This window comes from Bicyclus anynana, chromosome 5 (assembly GCF_947172395.1).
Source record: "Bicyclus anynana chromosome 5, ilBicAnyn1.1, whole genome shotgun sequence".
NCBI lineage: Eukaryota > Metazoa > Arthropoda > Insecta > Lepidoptera > Nymphalidae > Bicyclus > Bicyclus anynana.
This window is the reverse complement of record NC_069087.1, coordinates 7,145,698-7,170,022: the sequence shown is the minus strand read 5'-3', so window position 1 is coordinate 7,170,022 and position 24,325 is coordinate 7,145,698. Positions and strand designations below refer to the sequence as shown.

At 33.5% G+C, this 24,325-nt stretch overlaps 2 protein-coding genes across 6 annotated transcripts; one reads left to right on the top strand and one right to left on the bottom strand.

The window, feature by feature from the left end:
- Positions 1-412: 412 nt before the first annotated feature.
- Positions 413-18,575, top strand: LOC112054724 (obg-like ATPase 1). Of its 4 annotated transcripts, none has more exons than XM_052881782.1 (11): positions 413-531; positions 1,402-1,587; positions 9,429-9,485; positions 10,143-10,270; positions 11,285-11,460; positions 12,313-12,390; positions 14,280-14,377; positions 14,765-14,905; positions 15,616-15,712; positions 16,269-16,416; positions 17,994-18,575. In XM_052881782.1, exons 1-11 carry the CDS (start codon positions 419-421, stop codon positions 18,077-18,079), a joined length of 1,308 nt encoding a protein of 435 aa, XP_052737742.1. In that variant the 5' UTR covers positions 413-418; the 3' UTR covers positions 18,080-18,575. The 4 variants fall into 4 exon arrangements, with proteins under 4 accessions (XP_052737742.1, XP_023950367.2, XP_023950366.1 ...); XM_024094599.2 differs by having other exon boundaries at positions 414-531; positions 1,402-1,583; positions 9,425-9,485; XM_024094598.2 differs by having other exon boundaries at positions 431-536; positions 1,402-1,583; positions 9,425-9,485.
- LOC112054723 (protein PTHB1) lies at positions 18,558-24,278 on the bottom strand. Of its 2 annotated transcripts, XM_024094596.2 has the most exons (11): positions 23,144-24,278; positions 22,502-22,590; positions 21,573-21,837; positions 21,027-21,144; positions 20,808-20,949; positions 20,428-20,742; positions 19,762-20,244; positions 19,357-19,673; positions 19,107-19,282; positions 18,902-19,031; positions 18,558-18,806 (listed from the first exon to the last, which is right to left on the bottom strand). In XM_024094596.2, exons 1-11 carry the CDS (start codon positions 23,398-23,400, stop codon positions 18,558-18,560), a joined length of 2,541 nt encoding a protein of 846 aa, XP_023950364.2. In that variant the 5' UTR covers positions 23,401-24,278. The 2 variants fall into 2 exon arrangements, with proteins under 2 accessions (XP_023950364.2, XP_052737741.1); XM_052881781.1 differs by having other exon boundaries at positions 21,573-22,590; positions 23,551-24,271.
- Between the last annotated feature and the right edge of the window lie 47 nt (positions 24,279-24,325).

Genomic DNA, 24,325 nt, shown 5'->3' with positions numbered 1-24,325 from the left:
TGTCCTGGCAAATTGTGACCAAAGTGAAAATAGACTTCAAATTGAGTTTTAGTCTATTTTTGACAGTGATATGTGTATTCTTTTTATATTAAGACTTATTTAGCGGACACCCGCGTCGTTCCGCGTCGAATTCGGTTTTTCACAAATCCTGCGGGAACCAAGATTTTTCCGCGATGAAAAGTAGCCTATGCGTTTATTCCATAAACCAAATAATTATAGAAGGACAAGTACATATCGATACAAATTCAAAAAAATAACCAACGAACACAATAATTACAAGTGTATAACATTGATTCTATAGAGACAGTCTTTAATAAATTAATAATCGCATTAGATCGTTGATCATATACTTTGACAGAAAAGTAACGTCTAGCGAGACAGGTCCTATACAATAATTGGTGTGAGGTAAATATGTAACATGAGTAAAACCGATCATTGTCTATGGGTTTACCGATATTCTGTGTTCTGTCACAGTCACTGTCACTTTGACGTTTGTGTACCGTACCGCACCGCACCAATAAACCGCATCGTGTAAGGTATTTTTCTTGTTAATTATAATTACTAAATAGAAAAGTAGAAATTATATCTACCTTTAAAATATTAGGCTTTAACTTATTGAATTACTTTTTGTGAAGTTCTATAGTTGTGCTCCAAATCTCCACATTTATTGAGAAAAAAAACAACAGGTACTTATGGAAAAAGGTTATCACCTAGACTTTCTTCGTTTCTTCTCGTCTAATTTAAGAAATCCACGTGGAACGTGTAGGAAAACAAACCAAGTTTGTTAATGTTATGAAAGTCCAATATCTAAATTAAAATCTTGGTTTGAAACAGAAGTTATTCAGTAATAAATGCTGCATTTGAATCAATGCTCCTGAGAATCTTTATTAATTCTAATTCTTTTATTAATATTATATTGTTATTTACCTACAATTATAACTACTATTATAGTTATGGTAAGGTAGGAAATATTGCACAAGTAGGTACAACATAATAATGCAAGATTTCATAACATAGTTTTGTGAATATTTCAAAATAACTTTGTAACAAACTTTATAGTAACTTGTATTATGTATTAATACTAGCTACATAATACATAAAACACATTTTAAACCATGTAAAAAAACTAACTAGGTACTTTTTTTATTAGTTAATTTTACACTATCTTGTAGTATTATTATTTTTTCCCTAGTATTAATTGCTAGGTTCATTAATATTTTGTGTTTATAATATACTGAACATTATAAATTTCAAAATTATACTTATTTTATCTCTCTAAATTTTGTTTTGAAAACCAATAGCATCCATTAGCACCAGTCTAAATCAATAATGTATAGTTTATAGTATAGTGTGTAGTATATAGTATAGTGTATGTAGTTCACAAGTATTTATTTGTTTCAGAATGCCTCCTAAAAAGGTAGAGGAACCAGAGAAGAAACCTCTCATTGGAAGAGTTGGTACAAACTTAAAAGTGGGCATTGTTGGAGTACCTAATGTTGGAAAGTCAACATTTTTCAATGTCCTCACTAAAAGTCAAGCTGCTGCTGAAAACTTCCCGTTTTGCACCATAGACCCCAATGAAAATAAGTATCATTTCCTTAATATCTTGTTTATTTTCTCTATACTGATTTATTGTACAAACACACACATGCATTAATTATGTATATAGCATAAATAAGTAAGTTTAAGCCTCAATCAACACCACTGTCAACCCTGGACTGCTGCTGGACTATTGTCGTACTCACTCACACAGTCACAAAAACACAAACTTTACAACTAAAAGGGGACTGGGTATATTGGAATTATTAAAAATAATATGGCAAATAATATTTCAAGGCCTACTCTACACTGAAGTGAGCTGTGAGTGTATAGTTGGTTGCACAGTCGCACAATTCATCCATACTTCACAATGTACACTAGCAGCATTCACTCTGGGTTATTTAAAGCAGGAATGCTGTGTGTAAGTGTAGCGTGTGCAGGAAAAAGAATGAAAAATCATAATGAATCTATTTTAATGGCCCGCTGCAAGTCTAGGTGTTCCTCATTGGAGATGGAGCTTCAATCCAAAACATTCAACACGAGTCTTGAATCCGGAACCTTGTCGTCATTGTATAGTCATCTTAGGCTAACCAGTAACCAACAAGATGACAAACAGTCTATTCACCATGAGAAAATAGTGACTTGTTTATGCAACTGCATTGAAATTACACATCAAATTTGCCCAACAACAGACAACAGTCTGTTCACATTGCTCTTGCTAATCTCTGATGAATGTTAGTGACTCATTATTACAATAAACTACTAGAACTCAAGTAGTGGTTCAGATGGTGTGGTGTCGTAAACCCATTACATTAACAAACTTTTGTATATTTTCTCAAAAGCTCATAGTTATTTACACAATACTCTTGATAAAACATAATCAACCCTTTTTGTCCGGATTTTATCTGTCTGTTTGTTAAGTAATCTCTGGAATGGCGGAACCGATTTAAGCGGGACTTTCACTGGTAGATAGAGAAGGCTATTATATATATCTATGTTTATCTCGGAAAAATACATGTTTACAGTGTGGTGTGTAAAAAAAAATAAATTCACGTGGATGAAGTCGCGGCGTCCGCTAGCATTAATATTAGACAGAATTAGTCTATGTTTTTTTCATTATTTCTAGAATATGTATCATGCAATCAAAACTCATTTGATTATAAAAAAAAATACTAAAATTGACACAATTGAATCATTTAATGTCAAATTTTTATTATTTGATTATTTTTATCTCAAGATGTTTGAATTCGAAAAATATAAAAATAATATTGAATTAAGTGATAGATTTGATGTGAACCATATTAATGTAAATAATAATGGTATATTCACTAGCTACCATAAAAAATGTGAAAGTACAAATGAAATCAAAAGCCAGCCTTTGGCAGCTGCAGTTCTAGGCCTGAATAATACTGATATACCACTTCCTAAAAATTTAGATTTCTATAATTGTTGGGCAGATATGGATGCCCAAGAAGCATACTTGAAACAGAAACCAAGAACATATATAATTCTTGGGAAAGATGGTACTGGAGTTTACAGGTTAGGAGAATCTTTGTCAAAAAAACTTGGTTGTATTCATCTATGCCCAAGAAATGTACTGTTAGATGAAATTAATCAAAAAAGTTCTACAGGAAAATGCTTAGATTTTAATATGAGGCATAATAAAGTTTGCAAATTTGATACCATAATGACAATTTTAAAAAGCAAATTACAATCACCAGTGGTGCAACATAGAGGTTTTATTATAACAGAATTTCCATTAGTTACGTCAAGCAGAGATATAAAATATTTTATTAATAATTTAATAGGAGAAGAATCCCTTTTTGTTGTTGAAGATATATTAATTGATTTGATATACAACTTTAAAAAGAAAAAAATAAGAAAGGTATTATCCCATTCTTCTATGAGTTCCGATGTTTCTGAAATACCTGAAGAAAGTAAGGTAGAAGAAGAGGAAGCAGAACAAGAACCAGAATTAGATCAAGAAAGTGAAGAGCAAATAGTTGAACTTCCTAAGTTTTTATTAGACTCGTGTAGAGATATTGTATTTCCTTCAAAAGTGGTGTGTAAGACAAAAAAGACAGTATTGTTGCAACAACTTTATGATTTATTTGAATTGAAACCTACTATTATAATATATATTACTTGCCCAAATTCAGATGTTATTGCAAAAAGAGGACGTAAATTTTTAAACTATCTAAGCAGCTCAAATACTTTTAATCCATTTATTGGTCAATATTTTAATGAAACTAGATGGCCGGCGTCTTATATCATGACAGAATATAAAAAACCGTTTGATTCCCATGTTTTTAATCCTAAGTACAATTGTACACTACCTATAAATTTTAGGAAGAACTCTACTGATCAATTATGCAATTTTAAAATTACAGTAACCACATTTATTGAAGAAAAATTAAAGGATGTTGACCCCAATTTCGTCATAAAATTAGATGGTCGAGTTTCTGTTCATGAGATGACAAATAATGCAATGGAAATATTGCAAGTTATGCCTATTAAACCTGTGATTATTCCAAAACCCCTATACCTTGAAGAATCTGTCGATATGGAAGAGTTTTGGCCAAAAGTTGAAGAATTAAATGTCATTTGGAGTGGGGCTGTAAAGTTCAACAGATATGCTTCTCCCTGGTATAATAGATGTCCTGTAGAACTTGAAAAAAGACAATCTATACAAGGAAATTATAAGTTTGCTGTAACTTTCTTTAATCACATATATCTATTGTCTTCACTTAATGCCATGGTGTCATTTTGCCGAAATCCTCGTCCTTATCTAAAGCTTGAGTATTTAGAACCAACTTGTCGTATTATTATACTGGGAACAAAATCTTCAGGAAAAACAATGATGTCTAAATGCTTAGCATGGTTATTTAATGCCCCTGTTATTTGTTACAACACATTATTACAAAATGAAAAACTAAAAAAATATAACAAATACGCTAATACCATATTATCTGAAATAATAGTTAACATTGAAGATGCCCGATTCGCCCAATGGCAAAGTTTGGAGTTGGAGAGAACATCAAATTTAAATACATGGTTCAACACAGTATCTAGCTCATTGTCTAAGTATGTTACTTTACTTGCCAAAAATCTGGAGGAAGATAAACAAGATATTGTAATTTTTAACAAATTAGATGTTTTAAGGAACCAGCTCTCATTTTTACCATTAGATAATTTAAACGAATGTAAAAATCTATTAGAAGATGAAAACTTATTAAAATATTCTCCAGCAAGTTTAAGAGTTGAAGCAATCAAACCTAAAATTCCAGTTCTTGGTGATGAAGATGTTACCGAAGCAATAAATAATTATATAGCAAGCAATGAACTACAACAAGAAATAGAACCATCACCGGCAGAATTAGTGTCTGAAATCATCAATATTATACAGCCAGATTCTAAGTCTGATGAATTTTTTACAGAACAAACATTTGGAAAATTTATAATTGATGGGTTTCCATCAAATCCGGATTATTGGGGTTATTTAATTGAGTCAAAAGTATTACCAGATTACACAATAGCTTTGATTGAAAATAGGGACATGGACGCTGACTTAATTCAACATTATGTCAATATAGGAACACATATCAAGAACTACCATGAAAGATACTTGTTAGGAAATGATGTTTTGGTGAAAACAAAATTACTTCAAGAAAAGCCGGACACTAATCTCCTTGATATGCAAATTATAATTGATGAAATAATAAAACTTGCATTTGACTCAATTTTCGTGTATGAAGAAACAAAAAACAATGACTTCGATCCGGTTACTTTTTCTGAAAATGTTGAAAGATTTCGTGATAATTGGAGTACTATAAAATTAAAGTTAGAAGAAAATCATAAAGTGTTTATAGAAATAGAACTAGAAAGCAAAAGTGATGTTCAAATAATAGATGAGGTTTTGTTAAAAGTACGCAAAGGCTATTTACAGCCTTGTTTAAGTAATGAAGAGGAAACTGATATTCGTGAAGATGAAAATGAAACCCCAAAAAATAACTTAATGTATAACGACCCAAGGTATTTAGGTGATATGAATATATACTGTCCAGTAGCATTTTACGATTATAGTGTATTACGGGAAGGTAAACCAGAATTCTCAGCTACTTACGACAATAGACTATACTATTCTAGCAATGAGAATTGTCGCGATATATTACTACATGATATAACGAAATATTTATCATATAATAAACCATTTAAAAATATTCCTCCATTAAGGATATGCGTTATTGGGTGTATTGGAAGCGGAAAAACTGAAATATCGAAAATTTTAGCTAAAGAACTCGGGTTAATGCATATAGATTTTGAAGACTTTGTGAATAACTTCTTAATACCTAGACATTTTAAGAAAATTGGGTGGCAATATGAAAATAGTTTTACTGATAATTTCATCGATGAAGAGGAAGTAGCCGAGTTTCAGATTGATGAGGAAAATTTTAATTTGTCTGATATTGTGTATAATGAACAAGAATTACGGAGGCTAATTAGTAATTATTTTGAACGTGGAGCACCTTTATTGTCAGTACTTATGCAAAAAATAATCAAAAAGCTTTGGTTTGAAAATCCATTTAATAATTCTGGAATCATAATCGATGGATATCCTAAATTGCTTGCTGATGTAGAAGATATGATAAACTGTTTTTGTATACCTGATTTAATTCTGGAACTTGAAGGAAGCTTAGGAACTACGTTAGATAGACTTACACCAATTAAACTAAAGAATTGGAAATTACAACTAACTCAAGCTAAAAATCAAGCAAAAAAGAAATTAGCAGCAGAAAAAAAAGAATGGCAAAACTTTGTTACTCAGACGATTGTGATTAAACTAATTGTTGATGAAATTATGGTAAACGTTGTTCAAGATACAGAAGAACAACCTGCAGATATTTTGTCTACTCAGGTCAGTATTATCATGGATGCTGATCCATTGGGATCATCTAACATTGATGTAAATTTATTCAAAGCTTATAACGAATTTATTCAAGAAAACCCGGAGCCTGCTGATCATAGCCAATGGGAAAAAGCTGAAGATGTTCTTGAAAAGATAAATAGTAGATTAGAAAGTATTTATGAAATAGAGGATGAGAATATACAGCAATTAAAAGAGATTGCAGAAGAACAAAAAATAGAAGTAATATCTATAGATGGTAAACGAGCTTTACACAAAGTTGTACGAAGATCATTGTCCAAAATATCTAAATTTCGAAATAGGTCTGAATCCTTTCTCGAACAAACATTTATTATAAATTGTGATATAGCAGAAATACTTTTGTTAGAAGGCTTCTTTTTCTTAAGCAAGTTTAACAGAATGTGTCCAGTATATATTATGGAAAATCCCCATACTATATTTAACACCTACAATGTAAACAAACGTAAAAATGAAATTTTTCCTATTATTCATCGACCTTACATATATTTCATTTCATCTGAAGAAAATGTGTCAAAATTCAGGTTAAATCCTTTGAAATATATCCATAGTGATAATATTATCAATTTTAAAAGATATACTCTAAGAGTTGGTATTATAGGGCCTCCTAAGTCTGGAAAAAGTAAATTAGCGGCAAAGGTGGCTAAAAAGTATGGGTTAATTTGTATATCAAAAGGTATGGCTATACGACATATACTAGAAAATATGTATTGGACCGCTCTAGGGCTGCAAATGATAGCATCTCTACGCAAAGGTGAGATCATTGATACTGAACTTATTGTGAAAGCTATAGTTACGGTTGCAATGGATTATCGTACAATTACAAATGGGTTTGTACTGGATGGCATTCCAGAGACACCACACGAATTACATGAACTTTCTAAATATGGTCTATTCCCTTACATTGTGTTCGATCTCAATACTGATAAAGAAATAGTGTTGAGAAATTCACAGAATGAAATTCATTACAGTGTGTTAAAAATAAAACCTGCGTATTCTCAATCTTTTATTGAGTACAGATATAGCAAATGGCAAGACAAATGTGCAAGAGTAAGAGATTGGATAAATGAAGATACGCGAAACCTTTACATTATTAGCGGTAACAATTCCAAGTGGCAGTGCTTTAAGGATGCTTGCGTAAAAATAGAGTATTTAATCCCAAAAATACATAATTACCTTATACATACCAAATCTGCGGTTGTTCCTGTGGACGTTATGTGCATTTCGAGAAACACATTTCAAAAAAGAATGTCGTGTTACCAAAATTTATGTCCAGTTTGTTTCCACAAAAATACTTTGCGCCATAGTGGCTTCCCACCCTATAATAAAAGCCTTATTCAATATGAAGACTGTTTTTACTGGATTTGTCCGGACCATTACAATCTTGTATCACAACATCCGCAAATATTCTTGTGTCATAAGGAAATCATTATCCCAGAAATTCCTGCTGTAGTAAAATCCGTCAACCAATCCCTTGTTTACGAAAATGGAATATGTATAGTCACTTACGCCGAAAATTTACCATCACAAAAATTTGTGAGTGGTGAAAAAGTGTTTGCAGCTGCCTATAAAAAACAGACTTATTTATTTTGCAGCGCTGAATGTCTCAATAAATTTTTAGTTAAACCTCACATGTTTTATAATATTAAGGTTTTTAAAGAAATGAGTATTTTCCCAAAGGTTACCCTTGATAAATTACCTCATATAGGTTTTCTTGAGCAAACAGTGGGTAATATTATGACAGATGCGTGTTGTGCTGTAAATGCGTTTCGTCCAAAATATCCAGGTTTATCTACAAGTTTATCAGCTCTCCTCTATATAGCTCTATATTTAAAAACTCATAATTCTAATATAAATAAATCCGTAACATTCAAGTACTCTGAAATATTCAAAATTTTTGAAGCCAGGTGTAAATTAATTGGCGAATTGGGACTCCGCATGCGGTCAATGGACAATCCTTTTGCGAACTATCCGAAATGTTGTGACTCAAATAGAGCTAAACATGTCTGTTCCGGAATATTGCGAAAGTCTTCTACCGTATCGTCTAGTATCCCCAGTCTTTATTTTGACGCTGATTTCTAAATTTTAGAGTTTAATGTGTTATTTTTAATAAATAATCTTAATTGTAATCGGTAGAGTTATTTTATTATCGATTTAATAAACAATTTCAATGATTAAAAGAAAATCTTGTTTTATTATATCTAGGTATATGAAAATGAAATTTAAATAGGTAGGAGGATAAAGAAGTAGGAAATAGAAGCAAGTCTTACTTTGCGGTTTTTGTCTTTCCTTTTCCATGATGTAGATGAAATATGAATCATCAACATTATCATCATCATTGACATGATGATGATGACCCATATTCGGCTCACGACTTTCCTCTCAAAATGAGAGGGGTTAGCCCTTAGTCCATCAAGCTGGCCAAATGCGGATTGGCAGACTTCACACATGTAGAGAGTTGAGAAAATTATCAGGTATGCAGGTTTCTTCAAGACCTCCGTTACCGTCCGTACCGTCCTTTGATATTTAATTTATTAAAATGCACATAACTGAAAAGTTAGCAATGCATGCCCCTGACCGGATTCGAACCTACGCCCGAATCGGAGTCAGGTCATAACCACTGGGATATCACGTCTCGGAATATGAATATTGAATTCTTATCAAGTTTAATTTTGATTTAAAACCTTTTGTAATTCTCAATGGTGTCCCTCTGACACTATCATTCTTAAAAGATCGTAATAATTCGACTTTGGTTTTTGTCGCCTCAGCATCTTACGCTGGTGGAGTGAAGAAGTAAGCTTTGAAGCCTTTTTTTAAAGGTTTTCTCGGAAAAAATAGCAAAATTCGGTGTTTATTATACCTACCTACGGTTAAGCTATAGTAATTACTTAATTAACAGAATATGTGAATTGTTAAATTAACAAATGTTAATTATTTCAGCAAGTAGGGTACCGGTCCCCGATGAGAGGTACGACTTCCTCTGCGAGTATCACAAGCCAGCCAGGTAAATATTCTTCAATCTTAAAATACCTACGATAATTGATCAAAAAGCTGTTAAATATATTTTTTAAATATACCCTTAAAATTATATACAGCTTGGGAGTATTTCCCATAACTTTAGGGTTCTGTTCTTTAACAAAAATTAATTCAAAATGTTCAAGGAACATTTGTTCTAATTTTTTTTTTGTAAATAGATCATAAAATATGTCCCTTAAACGCATCCTTATAATAATGACGCATTTATATTTTAAAATACAACGTTGTCGCTTTGTTTGTATTATTTGAATTACTTTGTATGAAAACATTTTTATTTTTTAGTTTAGTTATGCAATTCGGTTCATAAAAGTGGTCGCGTTAATACCTTGAGGTTTTGGGAAATACTCCCGAGCACCCTGTATATTAGATACTATATAAATGATCTAAGATGATGTGATGTTATTTTGTTTGCTAAGCAAAATGAGTCCAAACTCGATAGGCTTATCTTGTTTAGTATAGAAGTTTCTATGACCACCTTCCAGTTCCATCATCAGACCAGCAATGTATTTTTTTTTCTGTCAAAGATACGCAAATCGGTAGGTACCTTTGCACGTCCGGTAGTTGTTTTAATTCTTGCTTAAAAAAAAAACTAAGTCTGTAAAAAATATAAATTTGTTGATTTCAGTAAAGTCCCCGCGTTCCTGAACGTAGTGGACATAGCGGGACTAGTTCGCGGCGCCGCAGAGGGCCAGGGTCTCGGCAATGCGTTCTTATCGCACATAAAAGCGTGTGATGCTCTTTTTAATTTATGCAGTGAGTAAATTTAATTTTAATAATAATAATTGATTCTCAACGGCATCTTTACAATTGGTAAAGATGGCTGTTCCTACAGAAGTACGGAGTCTTCTTATCATAACGAAAACCAATACTTCTTAATTGAGAATGTAAATAAAATGTTAATTACGCTTTCACGCCTAAACCAGTAAGGCGATTATAAAAATTCTTCTGCAATGGAATGAAAGCTTTATCAATAAGTAACATAGGCTATATTTTGTTTATGAATAACTGATCAGCAATGCAGCTCTGCTGAATTCATTTTGAAGGCCTAACCTACGCCTCAGGTTGACGGACTCGAGGCAGTTCATTATGGTCTCCCTAGCACACGAGCAACAGCGTGCACTAAATACATGCAAATATGTACTGCCTACCCTGGGGACTGATTAGGTTTAAGGTATATGAAGCATTTCCCATAATTAGTATATTTTGTACATCTATTACCTACACTAGTTGTGAACCTTGGGCACGCCACTGCACACGAGCCTCGCTAGGTGATTCCATTGAGATTGCCTGCCACGTGTCTTCAATCTTTATTGACTATACTTTCAAAATGTGCTCTACTTTTTGGCATTAACTCCTCCTCCTGTAACGGTCTCCGTGGCGCAGTTAATTTACAAGACGGAGGTCCTAGGCTCGATCCCCGGCTGGGCTGATTGAGGTTTTCTTAATTGGTCCAGGCCTGCCTGCTTTGAGGCTTCGGCCGTGGCTAGCTAGCCACCCTACCGACAAAGATGTACCGTCAAGCAATTTAGCCTTCCGGTACGATGTCGTGTAGAAACCGAAAGCTGTGTGGATTTTCATCCTCCTCCTAACAAGTTAGCCCGCTTCCATCGACTGCATCATCACTTACCATCAGGTGACATTATAGTCCAGGGCTAACTTGTAAAGAATTAAAAAAAAAACTTTATACGACCTTTGGCGTTTGATCATTTTAGTTTGTCAGCTCATAGTTATATATAAAACTAGTATTAAGCATTCATCTGATTTTAGGAGCTTTTGACGACGAAAACGTCATCCATGTTGACGGTGAAGTGGATCCAATAAGAGATTTGGAAACTATCGGGGAGGAGTTGCGATTGAAAGACGAAGAACAACTTTTGCAAAACATCGAGAAACTAGACAGGACAGTCAATCGCGGGGGTGATAAAAAACTCAAACCTGAATATGTAAGTAATAACTTTTCTATCTATCCAACCCAATGATATTTTATATTATAGACATGTTACGTGCCTACAAAATCACCGCAAAAAGTGATCCGAATTTAGCTACTCCACTGAGCACACACATACATGTTTTTAACCGAGTTCAAAAAAAAGGAGGAGGTTCTAAACTCGATGTGTATTTTTTTAAATGTTTGTTACCTCATAACTTCGTAATTTATTAGCCAATTTTGAAAATTCTTTTTTTGTTTTTTGGACACATTTAGTCATTTACTATTACATTAGTAATTTTGTGTTGAAAAATAACTGAAATACATCTTTGAAGTTGGTTCCATTTTTATGTTGAAAAAATTATTGTGTTTACTTACATTATTTATTCATGTTTAGGTATATAGTTTTTACACTTCCTGAACACACAACTTGACAATGTAAACAGTATTTAGGTATTATTTGTTTAAATAACTTTCGTTGGTTAATTTTCGACTAAATTTAATTAAGACAATTAGCCACCTTTGTTCGCCTCAGTTACAGTTTGTGACATATCTAATAGCATAAAATCTTTGATCCAACCCGCCATTAAAAATAAATTTCAAAATAGATAAATAAAAATAAATTATGAACTTTCGTTGTTTAACTTTCGACTAAATTAAATTAAGACAATTAGCCACCTTTGTTCGCCTCAGTTTAGACGCTAGTGACATCTAATAGTATAAAATCTTTGATCCAACCCGCCATTAAAAATAAATTTCAAAATAGATATTAGTAAAAAATAAATTATGAACAGATAATGCGATTTTCACAGTTAGACTAAGAATACTTTAATCTAGTATTTAATAAAAACATTTATCTTTTTTACAGGAAGCTCTATCAAAAATAAAAACAATTCTTTGTGACGAAAAGAAACATATTCGGTTTGGTGATTGGAGTGCCGCTGATGTATGTATCATTTTGGTTAAAATTTCGTGAAATAATCTATAGTTATCAGTGGCGTGCACAAGGTTTTTAATTAGGGTATGCATATAGGTATAAATTGTAAAAAATGGGAAATTCTTCCTCTATTACAGGTAGAAATGAATATTTAGGGTATGCATTGTGTTTATGCATCTATAAAGTGCACGCCACTGATACTTATAATAAATCTGAAGAGAGGTCTATTCTGTACATGAAATATATTTCCAAAATAACTATAATTACAAATAAATTCTATTAAATATAAATAAATTCTATTCAAATAAATCTATAAAATAAAAAATAAAATAAAATAAGGGATGATTAGTGATCGATACTGATGCCAAAAATGCTATCAGTAAAACAGTATTTTCGTTATAGAAACAAATACTACTCGACGGATTTTAACGAAACTTTGAACTTATTCTTCATACTCCTGGGCAGGTTATAGTATACTTTTCATCACGCCAACGAAACATTGAGAAAATAGAAAAAGTTACTTCATTTTTACAGCGATACTACTGTAAGGGCTGGATTAAAGAGGTGCATAAAGTCAGCCATTGACGGTCAATTATTCTCACGTTTCTGCAGCGCAAACGGCAGCGAAGACGTTTCAAAAGTCGAGCCAACATGCACGCAGCGACCAATACACGATCAGAGGGCAGTTATAGTGGCAGTTTGATACTGTTACTGTCACGTAACGTAAACGCGAATTTCTAAGGAATTGAACCAGCGCCATCTAGTGGCACTATTGCACAACTGTTTCAATTCCATATAAATTTGCGTAAACGTCAACGTGATAGTAACAGTATGAAAATATTGAAAACTCCCACTAGGCACAGAGTTATAGTCGTGGGTGCTGAAGAAACGTAAGAATAATTGATCGTCAATGGCGTGCGTAAAGGCGGACGAGGTCGCGGGCGTTCGCTAGTTGTTAATAAAGGGATGCTCATCCCCGACCTAGGCCTACCCAAACCACCCAGCAATTTACGTAATATCTAAAAATATTCTACTTTACTAATGATCATTACTTTGTTAAAAAGTTTGCTACAACGTTTATGAACATTTTCAATTCATCTTTGATTTGGCCCCAAGTATTTTTTCATACCGGGAGCTACATATGTATGAAAAAGCGATTCTTAAGACATAACATAACATACTTTTATTAAATCAATTATTTAACCAGATCCTTATTTATACATCATATTATCTACTCTATATCTTAATATATATAAATCTCGTGTCACGATGTTTGTCCTCAATGGACTCCTAAACCACTTAATCGATTATAATAAAATTCGCACACCATGTGCAGTTCGATCCAACTTGAGAGATAGGATAGTTTAAATCTCAAATTATAGTCGTAATTTTAATTTATTGCTAATTATTGGTCTCTATATATACGTGTGTGTGTGTTAGTTACTCCACTTATAACTCAAGAATGGCTGAACCGATTTAGCTGAAAATTGGCAGGGAGGTAGTTTAGAGCCAGGAGAAGGACAGGATATTTTTTTTTGTAGGGGTAGGGGTAGGGAAGAAGTGCAAATAAATAAATTAATAAGTCAAAGCGAAGCTTGAGCGGGTCCGCTAGTACTTTTATATACTTATATTGATACTTTTATATGGGGTATACCCGGATTCCCGGGGACGAAGTTGTGTTGGTCGTTGGGCATTGCCTTTTTTTGAGGGTGTAATATGTATGATATATGTATCCAATAATATAAATTATAATTGCTTAAAAGTTTACGAACAATATTTTTAAATTTCCGTAGGCTTGTTTGATACCCTTCTTTTTTAAAAAAATGTTTTTTAATACAAAAATAAAATTATTTTTATCCATTCATTTGATATTTGAGCCATATCCTAATATGTTGCAGATTGAGGTGCTCAACAAATATCTGTTTCTGACGTCAAAACCTGCTCTGTACCTCGTGAATTTGTCTGAGAAAGATTACATCAGGAAAAAGAACAAATGGTTAGTTTAAAATATTGAATTAACGAATAAATATTTAATTAAAATTAAAAAAAGATTCACGCCACCCCCAACTGACCGATCGTTTTTTTAAAGTTCTTTTCATTTTACTGAAAAGACCTTTGACATCAAAATGTGTACTTTTTTTTTATTCTTTACAAATTAGCCCTTGACCACAATCTCACTAGATAGTAAGTGATGATGCAATCCCAGATAGAAGCGAGCTAACTTGTAACTAGGACGAAAATCCACACCCCTTTCGTTTTCTACACGACACCGTACCTTAACGCTAAATCGCTTGGCGGTTCGTCTTTGCCGGTAGGATGGTAACTAGCCACGCCCGAAGCCTCCCACCAGTATATTTTATATAAATATTTTATTTACTTAAAGGTTACCAAAGTTAAAAGAATGGATCGACAAGAACGACCCTGGCGCGCCGCTCATTCCGTTTTCTGGTGTTTTAGAGAGCAAATTACTAGAAATGGAACCGGATGAGAAGCAAAAATTCCTTAAAGAAAACAACATCACAAGGTATTGCTTTTTAGATATCTATTTTAAGTAATTTCGGTAAATTCAAAACATAATAAAATACAATAAAATATCATTGATTCATCATCATCATCATATTTGGCTCACTTTCAATTGATTCACTCATCATTGATTGACTCCTCATATTTATTCATATGTGAATATGAAATGAAAAATAGAAAAAAAAAATTGATTTATATAAATTTATCTAACCATTTGTACATTTCTGAAATAAAAAATAAATAGTTGTCTAGTTTCCAGTAGGCCCTAGCATACGACCAACGACATGTCGTGTGTTGAGAAATAGACAAATGTCGACCGATGGCGGCTAAAGCCGGATTTATATTTGTCTTATGTGTCGTGTTGTGACGCATCAGAACAGAATCGGTTTCATACATTTTGTATGCGATGCATCAGAAGCCATCACGACATGTCATAACACATAAATGTAAACGTTACCATACAAAATGTATGATATCGATTCTGATCTGATGGGTTACGACACGTCACGTCAGACAAATGTAAATCCGCCTTAAGTTGGCCCAGTCTAATTTCTTTCAATTTAAATGAAAGAGGTAGTGATATTTCCGGTTGCGCCGCTATTGGTTGATATTTGTCTATTTCTCTTCACGAGATAATGTCGTTGGTCGCATGGTATTGTAACGTTTCAAAATAAATATAATCCAAAGTCTTAGAAAATCATCTAATTTCAGCGCTCTAGATAAAATTATCGTCCAAGGATATAAAGCGTTGCAGCTGGAATATTTCTTTACTGCGGGCGCTGATGAAGTTAAAGCTTGGACTATTCAGGTATTATAAATATAATCGTATTATTTGTTTGTTTTGTGCGATCAGTCAACAGAATATGTGTATAGACGACGAAACAGCCTTATCAATAAAAGTAGCTCCTTAATCATATTCGCAACCTTCGAAATAGCATGAATAAATCAATCTTTATTTTTTTTTATTCTTTATAAGTTAGCACTTGACTACAATCACACCTAAATCGCTTGGTGGTACGTCTTGGGTAGGGTGGTAACTAGCCACGGCCGAAACCTCCCACCAGCCAATATCTGGAATACATATTTGTTAATAATAATATTCTGAAATGGTGATAGCAAAAAATTGGTTGTTTTTGTCCTCGGACCAAGGCTTGCTTGGAATACTTGTCACTTTTCAATTTGTAGGTTTGATTTTACTTATCATTGATGATGACATTTCGAAAGTGCTTGTAAACTATGAATTTAAATATGCTAATAGTCAAAGTCACTACAAACAAACGAACAAAAATGACATTTCAAAAAGTGCTTGTTAACTTGAAGTTAGAATTTCTTCATTGTGTTAAAAAAATCGTTTTTTTTTTTAGAAAGGTACAAAGGCACCACAAGCTGCCGGTAGAATCCACACTGACTTCGAGAAAGGCTTCATAATGGCTGAAGTGATGCACTACAAAGACTTCAAAGAAGAGGGCTCTGAAGCTGCTTGTAAATCTGCGGGAAAATACCGGCAACAAGGTAAAAGTCCATAATGTTCATACGGAGTGTAGGAATCCACAATGTTCATATGGAGTGTAGGAATCCATGATATTCATACGGAGTGTAGGAATCCATAATGTTCATACGGAATGTAGGAATCCATAATGTTCATACGGAATGTAGGAATCCATAACGTTCATACGGAGTGTAGGAATCCACAATGTTCATACAGAATGTAGGAATCCATAATGTTCATACGGAATGTAGGAATCCATAATGTTCATACGGAGTGTAGGAATCCATAATGTTCATACGGAGTGTAGGAATCCATAATGTTCATACGGAGTGTAGGAATCCATAATGTTCATACGGCGTGTAGGAATCCATAATGTTCATACGGAGTGTAGGAATCACATGTTGATCTCGTTTTGTTTCCATTGATTTACTGCATTTTAAAGTTTAACCAACTTCAAAAAAAAAAAGATTAGGTTCTCAATTCGACGCGTATGTTTTTTTGCTTTTTTTTAAGCCGTTTTTGAAAGAACTACATGAGAGAATACTGAAAAACCTCTTTATGATATTCATACATGGCTTGAATTAATGCATCACCGGGTTAGCACCGTCTTCAAACTAATCAGTAGGTAATATGATAATGATAATGTAATATAACATGATGTAATTTTTTGCTTTTTAGTTAAGTCGGGACGTTTTATGTTTTCGAAGTCGGTTGTATTTTTTTTATTATTTTTATATTGCTTAAAATAGGGTGCATTTTATTTTGGAAATGAGCACAAGTGAAGTGGAGGTTGCGCAAGAGTGTTTTATGTGATTAATTGGATTTTCTTCAGTTTTTGTAAAGTTACCTTTGTCTTACCAAAGCTGATCACTTTCAAGTTTCACCATAAGAAAGCAAATTATTTCATAAAATAAATATTATTTGATGACTGGCTAAATGCACAAACTGCGAAGTTATAATGAAAAAAAGTTAAGGTGGACCATTCTAAGACCCATAAAGTGGATTCATCTACCGACCATTCTAAGGTGTCATGCATGGATGACTTCAAAATCACTTATGGGTCAGAGTGAACTCACAATTGTTTGGTGTTATATGGCATCTCTTTGTGACTTTATAATTTTTTTAAGAATTAGAATTAGTTTTTATGTTTATTTTCTAAAATTTTCTTAAAGAAAGGGTACTTGATGACTAGAATATAATATTGAGGGTAAACTAAATAATTATATCTCTATATTTTTGTATATGGTATTGTCCAACTTAATCATTTCGTCCTGTGATTTCAAAGTAAATACAAATATCATTAACATTTCATTTCATTACTTAACAAAACATGTCAAATATTGATTCAAGTTAACATTAATTTCAAAAATGTTTGTGTCAGAAAAGGAAATTCTCAGTCATTGTTATAGTCCATTTAGTAAATTTTTACTTATTTCTTCATATTTATTACTGGAACGCCCGTTTTTGGGCATAAGTCTCCTCCATTTTTTTCCATGTAATCCGGCCTTACACCAACCGTGTCCAGGGTTGCGATTTTGAGCCAGAGACAGATGATATCCTTAAAAATGGGCAAAATAATATCTATTTTTTTTTGTTACAGGCCGTAACTACGTCGTTGAAGACGGTGACATAATATTCTTCAAGTTCAACGCTGGAGCTGGTCTGAAGGACGCTAAGAAGAAATGACGCGACAAGGTTCTTCTACTGCTAGTACACATGCTGTACTTAAATCTTGCGCTCTATTCCCTTTTACATGTCGCTTGAATGATGGACATTTTTTATACATTCATAATTTATTTATATTTCAATATAAACACTATTTAATTGATTAAACTGGCTCAGACACAGGGGAATCCGCGGTTACAATTCATTCGCTCTATCTGTAGACTCTATAGTCTTTGATATCTAAAAAATCTAAAAGCTTAGGTGATCAGCATTGTTTCTATAGATCCCCTTAATAAAACAAATTAAAGAACAAAAACGGGTACTATAAAAAAATACTATCAAATTACGATACTTATATTGCATAAGAAATCATTAATGTTTTAAAAACCGCGCGATGTCCACTTTGTCTGTTCTAGCACTAAAAAGCTTCTTGTTTGTAAAATCAATTTTATTATAAGAATTTGTAAATTCTTACTGGCCTTATAATATTAATAAATAGTTATATAACTTCAACAAATTCTTCTATGCGTGTTATGTTTCCCTTGCCCTCATCAGTAGCTGTTTCTTGAACATTGAAAAATACTTTTTCCAATATGACTCGCAACTGCTTTAAAAGTTTCTTAAGGTTGGTTTGTGAGAGTATATCTTGATCGGTGACGGGCGCTAGTTTTTCTTTATCCTTTTCTGATTTTTTGAGAATCTTGTTGAGAATGTATGAAGATACTTGAGCAACGGCTTCCTCCCATTCCTGAAGACACATTTCCATATTAACACATTAGGATTTACGAACAATCTATCAATATCAATACATTCTACCTTGAACTTGATAGTGTAGTTATTTACCTGAAAATGACCGTTTAGTGTTTCTAAAGACAACATTTCTTCAATGAGTTTGACCTTCAAATGGTCGCTAACTGCCTCTTTCAGAATGTAAACAATAAGAGATCCAATTGTCCGCATCGTATTCCCTGCCCTGCAGTAAAATTATAATACATATAGTTAAAATCATTCTTCTGTAAATCCATTTAGAGTTAATTTTCTTACATACCTGACCACACAGTTTTTGCTTTCCATGATTTCATGAGCTACAGTTTTAATTCGCTCGTGTGTGTCTTTCATGAGGAATTCCAAGGGATCGCAATCACCTGGAGGCAAAGATCCATATTGCACCAGTAATCGTTTCTGTATCAAAGTGAATTGTCTCTGAAGCACGTTCAGTTCTTCCTGATTAGTGAATAAAAGTAATTCATTAGATTTTTGTCTTCTATTAAAGTTGTATTGTTCTAAATTATACTTACTTCTAGATCTTTTAATTTAACTCTTTGCCGAGCATGCAATTCAACGCTTTTCAAAAACTTGTGCATTATTTGTCGAATTATTTCGCCATTAATACCAACGTTCATTTCGAACTCTGCTACATCTATACGCTTGTAATGGTCCTCAAGTCTCTGTACAAAGTGGTTCAACATCGGAGCTATTTCTGTAACTTCATTTGCCTCTATTCTGTACATGTTATTATCGTATGCTTTAATGGTTACAGTTTTTTGCGACGTCCGATATGCGAAAGTTAGTGTGTCATTAGAAATATAACTTGCTAATTCTTCTTTACTAAAATCTTAAGGGATAACATTTTGAATACAATGTGAAGAAGGAAATTCTTTAACTAATTTCTGCTTACCTAATTGGTGTATAACTTAACTTACCTGACAGTATTTCAGTTAGATCCAGTTTGGTCTGATTTGTTTCAATGGTCATTTGATAACTATTTTCTTCTACCGCCTCCAAAGGATAGCAATATAAACCAAGTGGAAGCAATGTACTCTTTGAAAGTACCTTCACTTTTCCCATATTGTCGGTAACCGTAAATTTTATATTAATTCTACTTTCAGAGATATCAGCGTCTCCTGATAGGATAATATAAGTTTCAACTATTTCTGTACCATTAATAGTGTCTAGACATATTGTTGTCTCAGATGAAATTAGAGGCGGTATACAATCATAAGTTATTTGTAGGCTTTGAACATTTTTTGGATCTTCACATGTTATGACAACAATCACTGGACACGTTTGCAAAGGTTCTACTGCGTTTTCTATTTCAAATTGGGAAAAAATATTTCTTGCAGGTTTTCCGCACTCGAGTTTTATTTTGATTATATCTTCTGTGTCCATGTCATGTTCGTCTAAACCTAAACGAGATAACAACCGTGTGAGCTGACACATTACTTTAGCTTAACGAAAGTTCCCAATAAAATCTGTATTAGTCTGCACTTTGTTTAAAACGTTTTTTTTAATATTATGTTTATTATCCTTAGGATCCTGTTTTAGATTATGCCGTTCGCAGATATGTTAAACAAAAAAATTGTCATTACCTTCTTTGGCATCCATAATTTTTTGCAAGGATTCCTCCACTTTCTCTAAATCGTCTTGTACTTGTTTAGGATCGAACGCTTCGTTAATGGGAATGGCATTTGGATTCAAGTCCGGTTCGGTTCCCAAATAACTAACATTGACTATCCCGTTATTTGACAACGTCAACAGTCCACCTGGCAGAGAGCTTAGAAAACATCGGGAAAGTGATATTGCCTTGTGCGCCAAATCGCATGACCACAGCAGTGTCGTGGCTTCGTAAACATATAACTTTGCATCTTCTGACGTTACCATCACAAGCAATCTAGAATTAGGTTCTGTAAGAAGAAACATTAGTACAGAATAAAACCAAGACAATAATTGTGCAGTTCTTTATACTTACCATAGTACCAGCCGATTAAATAAGCGTGAAAGCAAATTGGTATATAATCAAATCTTATAATATATTTCATTAATCCATTATCTTGGAAACAGTAGAGGTGCCTTTCGCCTAACGCAATAATACTGGCGAAATTCGTGCTCGTCTGAAAATTTACACTTGTATAAATTAATCTGTGGCAAAAACAAACCAAAATTAGACCATAATTATCAAATAACGTACCCGAATTACTTGTATTGACATGATTTCTTCTCCTGCGTTGTAAGTCCATTGCGGTATGCGGGTGTTATTCTTATTTGGTCGCATGCTTAACTCACTGAATTCGCATAACTGCTGATAACTAAAAGTATTTTACTATTAATAAGTAATCTAATGTGCTATTCTGATTAGGGGCCACGCGATGGTAGCCAGCTGTGCCCTCGGATTTGTTTTATCAATAGTAGGTAGGTATGAAAGTAATCATCACAGTCACAATCATCAGTCGATGGACGTCCACTGTTTAACATGGGTCTTTTTATGGACTTCCAAACAAGACATTTTTAAGCCACTTGCATCCAGCGGCTCCATGCAACCCGGTTAACAAACCTGTGCACCTTTTGAGGTGTCGAATTCAAGGATTTCAGTTATGCCACAGAAAACATATGGTTATGTCTCAATATATACGCGCTTGCTTGAACGCAAGTGATTGCGTTGAACGTTTCACAGAACGCGTCAACAAATGGCATCTCGGAAGATAGACGCTTAAACGCTAACTATTGTTACTCTTACCTGTAGATTTCCAGTATCCAAGTTGATTTCGTAATTATGAATAGATCACTAGTAGCCACGTAGTTAATCGGCCCAGGTATAATTATGTCGTTGAAAATGCACATAAACAAGAATGTGTCTTGATCAAATATACTCAATGTGCCGTCCAAAGCTTGGATGCAAATAAGGTCTCTGCTTTTCGAGTTGCCGAATGGACCGCAAGTCGTGCTGTGAGCTCTTCTCGTAAAAGAATGTTTTATTACAGGGGTGATTATGTTTTGATCTCCTAAAAAGATTAAGATTTTAATTAAATTGATTTGGTATACTTAATATTTACTAGGTAGTTAAATAACCTAATGGATATTTATTCCAGGTGCATGATTTGTGTAAACTTCGGTATGTAGGTAGGTACCTACGCCTAGGTCGTCTAATATTATTTTAAAGAAGTTTCACGTCTAAGACGTACTGCTGAACTGCAGTTATAAGTTTATTTTATGTTAGCATTATTAAGTTTATTTTGTGTTAGCATCATAACAGACACATGCACTTGTCCATGTGGTGTTAGGTGAGTTGACGGTTAGCGCAAAGGGGCTACTCAGACGTCTTTTATATGAGCTAAAAACTTATGTCATCCGTTTACGTAGGCGATTACCTAGGCGCAACACCAATCATATAAAAACGTACCTACTGTTCATCGGAGCTCAAGAATCGAACCCAGAAATACGAATACCTTCAGCTTTAGCTAAATGGCCTTACCTTATCATGATAACATTTTTGAATTCCAATTTCCATAACACTAGGTAGTTCTGGACTCTGGTCAGTCACTACCAGAGTACAGAGCTACTGTGGAAACAAAGTTTTAGTCATCCCACGTATTTAATACGCGTATCTTAACAAAAAGAGGCAATTTGGAAGACTCGCTAAAGTAGATAAATCATAAATAACCTTACCAACACCTGCATGACCATCTTGTTTTTCCAGCAGGTAAATCGCGTAACTGTTTGGATGTAAAATTAGTATTTGACGATCAGCGCAACTCCTAAAAAAGTATAAGTAAGTAGGTATTAAGAGCTCTGGGACTCAAGTATGCGAAAGGTGTTCTTTTGAAATCCATTGACTATGAAGGATTGTGGCAAAGAAGACCATTACAGGGGTTATGAATAAGTATTTTGATTTAATGCGTAAGAAGTATTTAATGCGTAAGTTACCTAACTATAAAAGTTAACTGCCTTGTTGGCCCAGTGATTAGCCTATGTGGTATCGGGCCACCAGGTTCTGGGTTCGAATCCTGGGTCGAGCTATGGGATATTAAGTTGAAAAAATTCAGTTAAAAATTCTCAGCCTATAGTTGATGGACACCGCGTGCCTCGCACAGAAATTTAAGCTGTCGTGTTGGTCTCGGTCATCATCATTAGCACCCTTAGCTCGCCAACCCGCATTGAAACAGCGTGGTGGGTCTAACCTTCTCCTATAAGGAGAGAGGTCTGGCTCTGAAGTGGGTGGTTTAAAGTTAAACCCTCTTTTTACCTCTGTACCCTCCGTTGGTTTCTAGGTACCAACATCGGCTGCTGATATAAAAATAAAAGACTCACGCCAAAAATTTTCCTGTTTTTATCTGTAACACAACATCGTCTAATTGTGTCTCTAAAATTATATGAGATTCGTTTTGATCAACGAGAGGTTTGTAAATCTTCATTAGGGAACTTTGGCCGAGAATAATTAAATCGCTTTCACTATGTGAATTAAATTTGTCTACGATAATACAACTTTCATTTTGTATGCCATCCATATACTCTTCACTTTGCAACTTTTCATTGGACCACCATTGTTGTATTTTGAATATAGACATTACTTTTACTAAGATTTATGTTTCAAATTTATAGGAATAAATATTCGTTAGATAAGCAGTGTATTATGAGTGTGCTTTATTTAATATATTGAGCATTGTTTGTATCTTTTGGGGGAACTATGGCAACTATATAAATATAATAGCACCTACCGACGACTGAACAAATGTTACAGTCCCTCATAGATGATACATTATATATGCAGTCCCTTAGAGGTGGTAACGTGGTTTTCAATAAAAAAAAAAATATTTTTGGTGTTTTTAGGATTTTTTATTTATTTGTTTACGTGCTCTTGACTCTTGTTGTTGTACTTGTTCTTGTTGACTGTACCTCGGCGGAATTAATTCATTCCTCCAAGGTACACTCAATTTCAAATCTACCCATAGATCTAGAATTCTAGAATACTCCATGAATACTCTATCATAGTCGAGTCTGCATTATCTATGGCAACAACACAGATTAGATTATAGACTCCGATTATTTCCGATAGATTATTTCCGCAAACGGAATATTTTTAGAACTAAAACTGCGGCAATTTTAAATGGAGATTTTAGCTTTTAAGTTTTTTTTCCATCGAGGAACACTTACTTTTAAATAGTTTTTAAACAATTGAGATAAAAAAAACACTTAAAAAATCTTATTGTTATCCGGGATCGAACTCATGTTTATTTTAACCTACCTGGTATTACACCACTAGACCAATTCACTATGTAAACATAGTTGAAATTAATGCACTCTTACTGTCTGATTTCTGTACCTACTAATTTATTTCCGCAACCAAAAGTCTTTGTACTGAAGCTTCGGCCCCTAGGTCCTATGACACCTACAATATATAATTCGTCTAAGCTCATAAACATAACATGATTTAACTTTGAGAGTGACCGCAGATTATTATTAAGATTTAAATTATAGACTATGGAGTTGTCA